The 13,345-nt window shown below is 35.9% G+C and overlaps 1 protein-coding gene across 1 annotated transcript in view; it reads left to right on the forward strand.

Moving 5' to 3' along the window:
- CYTH1 (cytohesin 1) overlaps positions 1–13,345 on the forward strand; it is a 79,597-nt gene that overhangs the window by 13,413 nt on the left and 52,839 nt on the right. Inside the window, exon 3 of the mRNA XM_044675174.1 lies at positions 11,992–12,058. Within this exon, the coding sequence (XP_044531109.1) occupies positions 11,992–12,058 (67 nt within the window). The remainder of the gene's footprint in view (positions 1–11,991; positions 12,059–13,345) is intronic.

Below are 13,345 nucleotides of genomic sequence, written 5' to 3' on the forward strand. Positions count from 1 at the left end.
TTTTTTATAAACCTACATTTATAACCTTGAGAGAGAGGCAGCTGAATGGGTGCAAGGTTCTGAAGTCAGGAAGACCTGATTTCAAATCCAGCTTCAGATACTTACTATCTTTGTGACCCTGAGCAAATCACTTGACTGCTATTGGCCTCAGTATGATAATAGCATCTGTAAAATGATGATAATAGCATCTGCCTCCTGGGAAGAGAAATTTGCAAAATATTTTGTAAATCTTAAAGCACTATATAAATTCTAGCTCAAAAAACAAAAACAAAACACTGCTATAGCTAGATAACTCAGTGGATAAAGCAATGGGTCGAGTCAGGAAAATGAGTTCATATCCAATCTCAAATACCTACTAGTTGTGTGACCGTGGGTGACTTAACCTCAGTTTGCTCTAACTCACCAGAAAAGGAAATAGCAAATCACTTTGGTATCTTTGTTAAGAAAACTCTATGAATAGTTATGGTCCAAGGGATCATGAAGAGTTGGACACAACCGAACAACAACTGCTTAAGTGAAAAATTAGGAAATATTAAGCCAATACTTGTTTCCCCCATAATCTGAAAAGCTGTATCTTAGTGAAACCTCCAAAAAATTAAATGTAATTTAATTCCAGTCATGTTTCAGATCCAGAATGAAGTTATGATCCCTCACAAATAAAGGGGACAAGATTCATGAACTTGAGTGGAATGAAGCTTAGAGAACCAGATAAACAAATAATGGTCACTTTCTTGCCAGTTCTTTAAAGGTTGTAAAAACCCAAGAAAGAAGAGACTTTTTTTTTGACAGTTTCTTTACAACTCCGTGATAGAACTACATTTGGTTTTTTGAGACTATTTCAAATGACAAATCCCTTATATTTTCAGTTTCTTGGTTTGAGAGTTTAATCCACTTTAACCTAATAAGCATTTATGATGTGTTTTCTGGGTACATGACTTTATACTAGGCACTTGGGGATGCCAAGACAAAATGAAGAAAACAGTCCTCAAGATAAACTTCAACATCAAGAAAAACTTCAAGAAGTTTTATATTCTTCCAGAAAAATACATGTTGTCTGTATTACTGTCTTACCCAGAACTCTGTGCCCTGTCACTTTTTATACAGTAGCAACAATAATGGTGATATTTTCCATCATTTATTAAAGCTCTTCATACTCCTCAGAAGCTCTTCATAACTTCTACCCAAAATTCTGCTCATTTTATCTTATTTATCTCTGTTTCTGAGAGGTGTTCAACTTTTTGAATTAAACAGTTTCTAGCATTTTTCAAGGAGTCTTGAATTCTCTCCCTTCCTCCTTCCCCTTCCCACTCATGTTGAGATAGTAAGCAGTCTCATATAGATTTTACATGTGCAGTCATATAAAACATTTTCCCCTGTTAATCCTTTTGTGGAAGGAAACTAAAAAAAATTTAAGAAAATGAAAAAAAAGTTTGTTTTGGTCTGGAAGCAGATGGCATTTTTTTTTTTAAATCATGGGAACTTTCAGATAGTTTTAGATCTTTGCATTGCTGAGAATAGTTGTTATTCAAAGTTGTTCATTGTAAAAAATCCTGTCACTATGAACAGTGTTCTCCTGGTTCTGCTTATTTCACTTTGCTTCAGTTTGTGCCTTTCCGTATTTTTCTGAGCTCCTCCTAATTGTCATTTCTTACAGCACAGTAATGTCCCATTATAATCATATACTAAAACTTATTCAGCCACTCCTCTATTATGTGTATCCCCTCACTTTCCAATTCTTTGCTCCCCAGAAAAAGAATTGCTTTAAGTAAATTTGTACATATAAGTCCTTCTCCTTTTTGTTTTTTTATTTCTTTGGGATAAAAACCTAATATTACTGGGTCAAAAGGTATGTACTGTTTGATAGCCTTGTAGACATAAGACATAGGTTCAAATCACTCTTCAGAATGATTGAATCAGTTCCCAACTCCCCCAGTACCATATTCATGTCTTAACTTTCCCATATGCCCTCCATGTTTGTCATTTTCCTTTTCTGCAATAATCGCCAATCTAATAAGTATGGGGTGATACCTCAGAGGTGTTTTAATTTGCATTTCTCCAATTAATAGTGATTTAGGGCTTTTTTTTTTGCATGATTACAGTGCACTTTAATTACTTTGAGAACAGCTTGTTCATAGCCTTTGACCATTTCTCAACTGGGGAAGGACTTGTATTCTTATATATTTAACTTATTTCTCTACATATTTGAGAAATGAGGCCTTTATTGAAGAGACTTGTAAAAAATTTTTGCACCATTATGATTACTGTGTATTTCTTTCTATCCTATTTTTCCTGTTTAGTTTCTGACCACCACCTTCCCCAATTTGCTATCTTTTCTATCACTCCACACCCTTCTCTTACCTCCTTCCCCCCCCTACTTTCTTATAGAGTAAGATAGCTTTCTGTGCCCTATTGATTATGTATCTTCTTCCCTTAGTGACTTCACAGGCTCCCCTCCCCATCTTCCCCTCTATTGTAAAAGCTTTTTCTTGCCTCTTTTATGTGAAGTAATTTTACCCATTTTATTTTTTTCTTCCACCTCCTCTCAGTGCATTCCTTTTTCTCATCCCCTAACTTTATTTGTTTTTATACTGTATTAGCCCAATATAATACAACCCTAAATATAATGCGATCCCAAGTATTTTAAAGGGTAACTCAGAAAGAGGAAACATTTTATTTTCTCCTTTTAAATCACAACTTTCTCTTAATTCATGAATAATACAGGTACTTTATATTCAAAGCTTTTTCAAGGTCTTAAAAACAAGTTAAAAAAGTTTTAATGCCAACACTCTTATTAAATAAGTATTAATTTTATAGATACTTCTGAGAAACCACCTTCCAATATTTAATTATGTTCTCCTTCCTCTTCTGTTTCCTCATCTCCTGAAGTGGAAACATCATTTGACTCATCGCCATCACTCTTTTCTTCCCACAAAACACCATCTTCACTGCCATCCATACTGTTTCATATACAACATTAAAAAAACCCAAGCAGAGTGGACTTGGTAGAGATTTTGTCCCAAGCAGTTTTGATCCAGTTCCCTAATACAATGACTAACGGTTTCTTCATTTTTCCTGATAGAGTAAATTCATGGTTTCCCGCCAACATCTACTCATTATATTCTTTCCTCAAATGATCTTTGAATGGCTTATTCATTACTACATCTAACACATAATTGCAACGTCATTCCTCACAGAATAACAACTAGGTCCATGTGCATTTCAGCAATTTCTTCTTCATATTTTCAGTTAGGTGACCCTTGAATGTTTTGAGTATGAGCATTCCTCTCTGATGCAGTAATGCAGCTGGACACCTACCCCAGACCACATTCAACCAATCTAACACAAGTTCTTCATTTAGTCATCCCTTTTCCTGCACATGAAAGATCACTCCTGATGGTAACTTTTCCTTAGGTAATGTTTTACACCTTAAAATTACATAAAGAGTCAGGTTTTGTCCATCAGTTGTGACTGCAAGCATCACGATCATCCTAATTCTCTAATTTCCAGTAGTTTTAATGAACACTGATTTGGTACTTTTAGTATTAACGGTGACATTTGACGGAATATCAAAACAAACAGGTGTTTGTTTGGCATTTCCATCTGCCCCAGGAGATAGCCATGCTTTTTATGTATACTGAGGAACACAATACACAACTTATGATTTCAAAGCTGGAAGTGCTCAAATATAGTGTGAATGCAACTTTCAAAGGTACATATTGGGGAGAAAAACATTGCACTATATTGGGGCTAATATGGTATCATCCTATCATTTTCAACTCACACCTCTGTCTATGTTTACTCTTTTTAAGTGCCCTGATAATTAAAAGTTCTTTGGAATTTATAAGAATTATCGGTACATGTAGATACACATAGTTTAACTTTATTGCGTGTCTTTTGCTTACTTTTTCCTGTTTATCTTTTATCTTTTTTATGATTCTCTTGAGTCTTGTGTTTGAGAGCTAGATTTTCCATTCCACTCTGGTCTTTTCATCAAGAATGTTTGAAAGTCCTTGATTTAACTGAATACCCATTTTCCCCTGAAGGTTTATGCTCAGTTTAGCTGGGTAAGTGATTCTTGAAGTCCTAGTTGCTTTGATACTCTGTAGTATCATATTCTAGGCCCTCTGATCCTTTATTGTAGACACTGCTAAATCTTGTGCTATCCTGGCTGTGTTCCACAATATTTGAATTGGTTCTTTTTGTCTGCTTGCAATATTTCCTCCTTGACTTGGGAGTTCTGGAATTTGGCTGTAATATTCCTGGGAGTTATCCTTTAGGGATCTCTTTCAGGAGGTGATGGGTACATTCTTTCAATTTCTTTTTTGCCCTCTGGTTCTAGACTATTAGGGTAATTTTCCTTGATCATTTCTTTTGTTGTTGTTGTTTTAAAGAATATTTTTATTTTTATTTTTTGAAATTATTTTTTTTATTTTGAATGTTTTCTCCTAGTTACATATTTCATGTTCTTTCCCTCTCCCCCAACCCCCTCTAAGCCCCCATAGCCGACGCACAATTCCACTGGGTTTTACGCATATCATTGATCAAGACCTAATTCCATATTATTGATAGTTGGACTAGAGTTATCATTTAGTGTCTACATCCCCAATAATATCTCCAACAGCCCATGTATTCAAGCAGTTGTTTTTCTTCTTTGTTTTTCCTCCCACAATTCTTCCTCTGAATGTGGCTAGTTTTCTTTCTTATAAGTCCCTCAGCCTTGCTCTGGATTCTTGCCTTGCTGCTATTATAAAAGTCCATTATGTTCAATTGTACCACAATGTATCAGTCTCCATATACAATGTTCTCCTGGTTCTGTTCCTTTCACTCTGCATCAATTCCTGGAGGTCATTCAAGTTCACATGGAATTCCTCCAGGTCTTCATTCCTTTGAGCACAATAATATTCCATCACCAACAGATATCACAATTTGTTCAGCCATTCCCCAATCAAAGGACATTCTCTTATTTTCCAATTTATTGACACCACAAAGAGAACAGCTATAAATAATTTTGTACAAGTCTTTTTATTATTTCTTTGGGGTATAATCCAAGCAGTGCTATGGCTGGATCAAAAGGCAGATAGTCTTTTAAAGCCCTTTGAGCATAGTTCCAAATTGTCATCCAGAATGGTTGGATCAGTTCACAACTCCACCAGCAATACATTAATGGCCCAATTTTGCCACATCCCCTCCAACATCCATTGCTCTCCTTTGCTGTCATTTTAGCCAATCTGCTAGGTGTGAGGTGATACCTCAGAGTTGTTTTGATTTGCATTTCTCTAATTATTAGAGATTTAGAACACTTTCTCATGTGCTTATTGATACTTTTGATTTCTTTATCTGAGAATTGCCTATTCATGTCCTTTTCCCATTTATCGACTGCGAGATGGCTTGATTTTTTTTGTACAATTGATTTAGCTCCTTGTATATTTGAGTGATTAGACCTTTATCTGAGTTTTTTCTTATAAAGATTTTTTCCCAATTTGTTGTTTCCTTTCTAATTTTGGTAGAATTAGTTTTGTATGTACAAAAACTTTTTAGTTTAATGTAGTCAAAATTATTTATTTTACATTTTGTGATTTTTTTCTAACTTTTGCTTAGTTTTAAAATCTTTCCCTTCCCATAGATCTGACAAGTATACTATTCTGTGCTCACCCAATTTACCTATGGTTTCCTTCTTTATATTCAAGCCATTCACCCATTCTGAGTTTATCTTGGTATAGGGTGTGAGATGTTGATCTAGGCCCAATCTCTCCCATATTGTTTTCCAATTTTCCCAGCAGTTTTTGTCAGATAGTGAGTTTTTGTCCCAAAAGCTGGGTTCTTTAGGTTTATCGAAAACTGTCTTGCTGATATCACTTTCCCCTAGTCTATTCCACTGATCTTTCTTTCTGTCTCTTCACCAGTACCATATTGTTTTGATGACTACTGCTTTGTAGTACATTTTAAGATCTGGTACTGCTAGGCCACCTTCCTTCATATTTTTTTTTTCATTATTTCCCTTGATATTCTTGGTCTTTTGTTCTTCCAAATGAACTTTGTTATATATATATTTTTTTTAATTCAGTAAGAAAGTTTTTTGGTAGTTTGATAGGTATAGCACTAAATAGAGGTAAATTAATTTGGGTAGGATGGTCATTTTTATTATGTTAGCATGTCCTACCCATGAGCAATCAATGTTTTTCCACTTGTTTAGATCTAGTTTTAATTGGGTGTAAAGGGTTTCGTAGTTGTGTTCGTATAATTCCTGTGTTTGTTTTGGCAGATAGATTACTAAGTATTTTATATTACCTAGGGTGATTTTAAATGGAATTTCTCTTTCTAACTCTTGCCCCTGGGATGTGTTGGAAATATATAGAAATGCTGATGATTTATGTGCATTTATTTTGTATCCTGCAATTTTGCTAAAGTTGTTGATTATTTCCACTAACTTTTTAGTTGAATCTCTGGGATTTTTTAAGTAGACCATCATGTCATCTGCAAAGAGTGATAGCTTGGTCTCCTCATTGCCTATTTTAGTACCTTCAATTTCTTTTTCTTCTCTAATTGCTACTGCTAGTGTTTCCAGTACAATGTTAAATAATAGAGGTGACAATGGGCATCCTTGTTTCACTCCTGATCTTATTGGGAGGGCTTCTAATTTATCCCCATTACAGATGATGTTTGTTGTTGGTTTTATATATATACCGTTTATTATTTTTAGGAAAGGCCTTTCTATTCCTAAACTTTCTAGTGTTTTCAGTAGGAATGGGTGTTGTATTTTGTCAAAAGCTTTTTCAGCATCTATTGAGATAAGCATGTGATTTTTGTTTGTTAGACTGTTGATATGGTCAATTATGTGGATGGTTTTCCTAATGTTGAAGTATCCTTGCATTCCTGGTATAAATCCCACCTGATCATAATGAATAACCCTCGTGATCACTTGCTGGAGTCTTTTTGCTAGTATTCTATTTAAGATTTTTGCATCAATGTTCTTTAGGAGATTTGTCTGTAGTTTTCTTTCTCTGTTTTTGATCTACCTGGCTTTGGGATCATTACCATATTTGTGTCATAGAAGGAGTTTGATAGAACTCCTTCTTTGCTTATTATGTGAAATAGTTTGTATAGTATTGGAATTAGTTGTTCTTTGAAGGTTTGATAGAATTCACTTGTGAATCTATCTGGTCCTGGGGATTTTTTCTTAGGAGTTCTTTGATGGCTTGTTCAATTTCTTTTTCTGATATGGGATTATTTAAGTATTCTATTTCTTCTTCTGTTAATCTAGGCAATTTATATTTTTGTAAATGTTTATCCAAATCTCCTAGATTGCTATATTTATTGCCATATAACTGGGCAAAATAGTTTTTAATGATTGCCTTGATTTCCTTTTCATTAGAGGTGAGGTCTCCCTTTTCATCTTTGATACTGGTAATTTGATTTTCTTCTTTCCTTTCTTTTAATTAGATTGACCAGTACTTTGTCAATTTTATTTATTTTTTCAAAGTATCAGCTTCTAGTCTTATTTATTAAATCAATAGTTCTTTTACTTTCAATTTTATTGATTTTTCCTTTGATTTTTATAATCTCTAATTTAGTTTTTAGCTGGGGATTTTTAATTTGTTCCCTTTCTAGTTTTTTGATTTGCATGCCTAGTTCGTTGATCTTTTCTTTCTCTAATTTGTTCTTTCTCTAATGTGTTATATGCACTCAATGATATAAATTTCCCACTGAGTCCTGCTTTAGCTACATCCCACAAATTTTGGTAGGATGTCTCATCATTGTCATTCTTTTCAATGAAATTATTGTTTCTGTGATTTCTTCTTTAACTATATGATTTTGGTGAATCATATTATTTAATTTTCAATTAGTTTTTGATTTGTCTATCCAGGTGCCCTTACTGATTATTATTTTTATTGCATTATGATCTTAAAAGGTTACATTTATTATTTCTGCTCTTTTACATTTGTTTGCCATGCTTCTATGCCCTAGGACATGGTCAATGTTTGTGAATGTACTATGTACAGCTGAAAAGAAGGTGTATTCCTTTTTGTCCCTATTCATTTTTCTCCACATATTTCTTAACTCTAATTTTTCTAGGATTTCATTCACCTCTCTTATTTCTTTCTTTTTTATTTTTTGGTTTGATTTATCTAGATCTGATCGAGAAATATTTAGATCTCCCACTAGTATGGTTTTGCTATCTATTTCCTCCTCTGCCAGTTTCTCCTTTAGAAATTTGGATGCTATACCATTTGTTGAGTACATGTTGAGTACTGTTATTTCCTCATTATCTATACTGCCTTTTATCAGGATGTAATTACCTTTCCTATCTCTTTTAATCAGATATATTTTTACTTTGGCTTTATTACAAATCATGATTGCCTCTCCTGCCTTCTTTTTCTCCTTGGAAGCCCAAAAGATTTCACTCCAGCCCTTGACCTTAACCTGCCTCATGTGTGTTTCTTGTAGACAATGTATGGTAGAATTTTGTATTCTAATCCACTTTGCTATTTGCTTCTATTTTATAAGCGAGTTCATCCCATTCACATTCAGGGTTGTAATTTTTAGCTGTGTATTCCCTGACATTTTGGTATCCTCCCTTAATTCTACCTTTTCCTATTATGGTATTTCCTTTTAAACCAGTGGATTGTTTTAAATCAATTCCCCTTGTCCCCTTCCTTGATTTACTTCCCTTTACCATCCCCTCCCTTTTTATTCCCCTCTTATTATTTTTTAAGGCCTAATGAATTCCCTCCCCCCTCTCTTCCCCTCTCTTTAAGAACTCCCCCCTTCCACTGCCTCCCTTGGTTTGTCCCTTCTGACTTTATCTGTAGGGTTAGATAGAATTTGATATCCTAATGGATCTAGTTTCTCTTTCCTCTCAGGATTAATTCTACTGAGAGTAAGGTTTAAGTATTTCCTTTTACTCTCTCTTCCTCTCCTTCTTATAATAGTATTCCTCCCCTCCCTTTCCCATGCCTTCTTTGTGTCCTATAGATTATCTTATTTTTCTTATTCCTTCAAGTTACTCTTGGTGCCATCTTCTATTCCTTCCCCCCCAACAAACACACTTTCCCCACCATAACCTCTTAGACCATTTAGTACTCCAACTTCTCCTTATTACTAATTCTTCTAATTACTATAATAGTGAGTACAATTTTTTAGAATTACACATAATATTTCTCCATATAGAAATACAAATAATTTGATCCTATTGAAGCCCTTGAAGAAGACAATTTAAAGGTCAGAGTTTTCTTTCTTTCCCTTCTCTTTCTTATTTACCTTTCCATGGAAGCTCTTGAATTTGGCTATTACATTCCTTGGGGTTGTCTTCTGAGGATTTAGTGTAGAGGGTGATCTATGGATCCTTTCAATGTCCAGTTTTCCCTCTTGTTCTATGACACTGGGGCAGTTTTGTTGGATAATTTCTTGTAATACACTATCTAGGTTTCTATTTGTCTCTTAATTTTTCCGGAATACCAATAATTCTCAAGTTGTCTCTTCTAGACCTGTTTTCTTGGTCTATTAACTTCTCTTTGAGATATTTCATGTTTCCTTCTATTTTGTCAGTCTTTTGACTTTGCTTTATTCATTCTTGTTGACTTGTGAGATTATTGGCTTCTAATTACTCAATTCTAGCCTTTAGAGATTTTTTGGTTTTCAGTTTTCAGCTGGTTTTAGGCTATAAACTTTTGGTTTTCCTTTTCAATCTGGTCTATCTGGTTCTTCAAGGCTTCCAGCTGGTCATTTCTGGTCTTCAATTTGCTTATCAATTTATTAGATTTCTGAGCCTCACTTTCCAATTGTGAAATTCTGCCTTTTAAACTGTTATTTTCTTGCCAGATCTCTTCCATCTTTCTCATGATCTCAGATTTGAACTCTTCAAGATCTTGTGAACCATTTTCATTTTTTTGGGAAGGTTTGGATGTCTTTAATTGTTTGTCCTCCTCTGTTTTCTGTTTTTTTCTTTGCAGAAGTTATCAAGTGTTAGAGATTTTTTTCTTGGTCTTCTTATTTATTTCTTGGGCCTTGCTTGGCATCATTATGCTTCATCTGCCAGAAGTCTGATTAAGACAATCTGATTCTCTTTGTATGGCGTTAGGGAGCAGTTTTTGCCTGAGGCTACTTTGTGAGTCTCCTGGCTTCTCTGGGGACCCTCCTGGGGTCTCTGGTTTAGCTGTTTTCAGGGTCAGGCCCCCATGGTCCTAGCCAGGTGCCCAGAGCCTGGACCTTGGCCCACGCTTGCTGCACCACCTGAGGTTTTCCCCTGAGTCTGAGTACACTGGGCATTGCTGCTGCCTCTCTCAGCCCCACTCCTGTGTCCAAGGTCTGAGTTTTCCAGACCCCTGGGGTCTCAGGTCTTGCTGCTCTCAGGGGCAAGCTCCTAGTGGTGCCAGTTAGCTGCCAAGGAGCTAGATTTTTGTGCCCCCGCTTGCTCTAACTGTGGAGCGCAGCCTCTGACTCTGGTACTGTGGGTGGGGTGGGGGAGGGTTGATCGGCTCACATTTTGATGGGAGCTATTTCCCCTCCTCCCTTATAACGTGGAAGTGACTAAATCCCATGTACCTTTGATACTGTGCCCTATTGTGGGGTCCCTCCTTTCAAGTGGATTTTTTTTTTTTGTCCGTTGGAGGTATGCTGGTGATTGGTTGGTAAGGAGAGGAATTCACCCTGCCTCTAGTCTGCCACCATCTTAACCTGGAAACTCTTTTTATTTTTTAAAAATAATTTTTTCTTTATTTTATTTTAACAAGAAATTTTCAGATAAATTTTTCAAAATTGTATGATTCATGTTGTCTCTCTCCCTTCTTTCCTCCCCCATCTCTGAGTTGACAAGCAATTCAGTCTGGATTATACATGTATTATCAAACAAAACACATTTCCATATTACTCATTTTTATAGGTGAATAATCTTATAAAACCAAACCCCCAGGTCTTATACTTTAAATAGTCAAGCAACAAATCATATGTTATAATTTGCATTTATTTTCCAATAGTTCTTTCTTTGGAGGTGGATATCCTTGTTGACTTTTTGAAAGACAGTGTCTAAACTTTTTTTCATCATGGCTTCAGGTGGTCCAGTAATTCTTAGATTATCTTTCCTGGATTTATTTTCTAGGTCATTTGTTTTTCCAGAGAGATATTTCCTATTTTCTTCTATTTTTTCATCCTTTTGACTTTGATTGTTTCTTGAGGTCTTATGGAGTCAGTAGCTTCTATTTTCCCAAATCTAAGTCATGAATTTTCTTCCCCGAGATTTTGTGCCTTCTTTTCCATTTATCTAGTTCTACTTTGTAAAGAGTTCTTTTTCTCAGTGTCAGTATCACTCTCTTTAACATTCCCTATATAATTAATCTGTGTCTACATGAACATCTGTTAATATTTATTAATTTAGAGTTCACATGCAAAGACAACTTTATATGGAAGATGTGTACTACTTCACTTCCAGTTCTTTTAGGTCAGTGAGTTTGCCCTTGGTTTTAAGTGGGGCACTTAGGATCATAGCACTATGGATCAAGACACAAGGACAGATCACATGAGGGATTTCTTGTACCATATGTATGATACTTGACTGTATTTTAAGAAAAAAGCTAGATATTTTTATACAAAGCAATTGTTTTCTCAAAAATATGCTTTCTTTCTGAGATGAAAAATGATTAAGTACTACTTTTCTTTATTATAATGTAATCAAAGAATTCAGATTTATATATTGTTATACAAAAGGAATAATGAGTCAGAATAATGATTGTGAGTGATTATTTTTCAGATAAGTTTTTTTGTTTAACTTGGCACTGAATAAGGTAAGAAAAAGTCATTGCATATTCTTGCATTTATAGCCTCTATATGTTGGTTTCATTGACAGAAGATAAGGTACTTGTTTTCAGGTTGGATTTTGGAGAAATTTTTCAGCATGAGATTTTAGGTATTTTATTCTATCTTATGGTTTTTTTCTTCTTGGCATCTTATGTATGTTTTCATTTGTTTTGTTTTGTTTTGTTTTGTTTTGTTTTGCAGCGTCTGAAGGATGAGATAGCAGAAGTCACGAATGAAATTGAGAGCCTGGGATCCACAGAAGAGAGGTGAATGTGCCAGTCAGTCAATGAGTATTTATTAAGTGCTTACCCAGGAATTGTACTAAGTACTGGGGATATAAAGAAGTACAAAACGAGAGGGAGAGAGGAGAGAGGAGAGAGGAGAGAGGAGAGAGGCAGAGAGAGAGAGGGGGGGTGGGGAACAGGAGACAGGAGACAGGAGACAGGTGTAGAATATGGACAGACCTACTCTGGTAGCTAAATGAAGGATGGATTAGATTGGGGAGAGTTTTGAGAAGACAAATTCAAAGGCATTAGTCAAGGTATTGTGAGCTTAACAAAACACATAGATTATTTTATAAAGGTTTTTAATATTTTATTTTATCCAATTACAATTACAACTGTAATAAGGGGGTAATGTGGCTGATAACAGGGGAGCTGGTGGTACAAGTGAGTCACCTGGCCAGGGAGCCTGTAGCTACTGTAGCTGGTGATTTGAGACTGCCAAGGATGTGTAGCCTGAGCTGTGATGCCCACTCAGTCTCCCCACTATCTGTAGGCTCCTTTAAGGTGGAGAGTGTGGAGCCCCTGCCTGCTGGAGTGAAAGTAGTACTCAACAGGAAGTGAAGCTCACACACTTCCTGAACAAAATGGATCCTTGCCCAGTACTTCCTTTGGAGTCAGTGGTTGCTATTCTCCCCTCTCCTCAGCCCCTTAGACCAGGATGATATTATAAATAACTATAGAAGCTCACAGTTTCAGGCTAAGGGTTTATTTAAACACAGAAGGGAAAACTGAGAAAAGAGGGTTTAGGGTCTGGAGAAGCTGTTGCTAAGGGTGACTGGCCAGTGTTGGCAATGGACCTAGAAGGTAAGATCAGGCTGAGGGAACCAGCCCCTCAGCCAGAGATAATTTTCACTGCCCTGATGTTATGTGATCCACCAGCTAGACAGATGAAGTTGATGAACTGGTTTAGGGGTGTCCCTGTTGCTAGGCTGACCTAATCTAATTTCCTGCCCATGTTCCTCCTCCCTCAATCCCTCCCGGGTCCCCAAGGGAAGTCAAGGGGTAGCTGGATGTCTGGGTGAGGTCAAGGAAATAAGAATCCCCAGTATGGTTTTGCAGGGGTATTTATAGTCCCAGCTCAAACTGTCAGGTCTTGGGACTGGCACCTGCCAGTCTCCACACTCTCCACCTTAAAGGAGCCTACAAAGTTCCATTCTCCTGATAGGATTGCCTAAGGTAATTTTGCAAATACAAGAGATCTTGCATAAATCCTGCATCACACAACCTTAGAATTGCAATTTCCTATATATATATATATATATATATATATA

The sequence above is a fragment of the Gracilinanus agilis genome, chromosome 4 (genome assembly GCF_016433145.1).
Source record: "Gracilinanus agilis isolate LMUSP501 chromosome 4, AgileGrace, whole genome shotgun sequence".
NCBI classification, from domain to species: Eukaryota; Metazoa; Chordata; class Mammalia; order Didelphimorphia; family Didelphidae; genus Gracilinanus; species Gracilinanus agilis.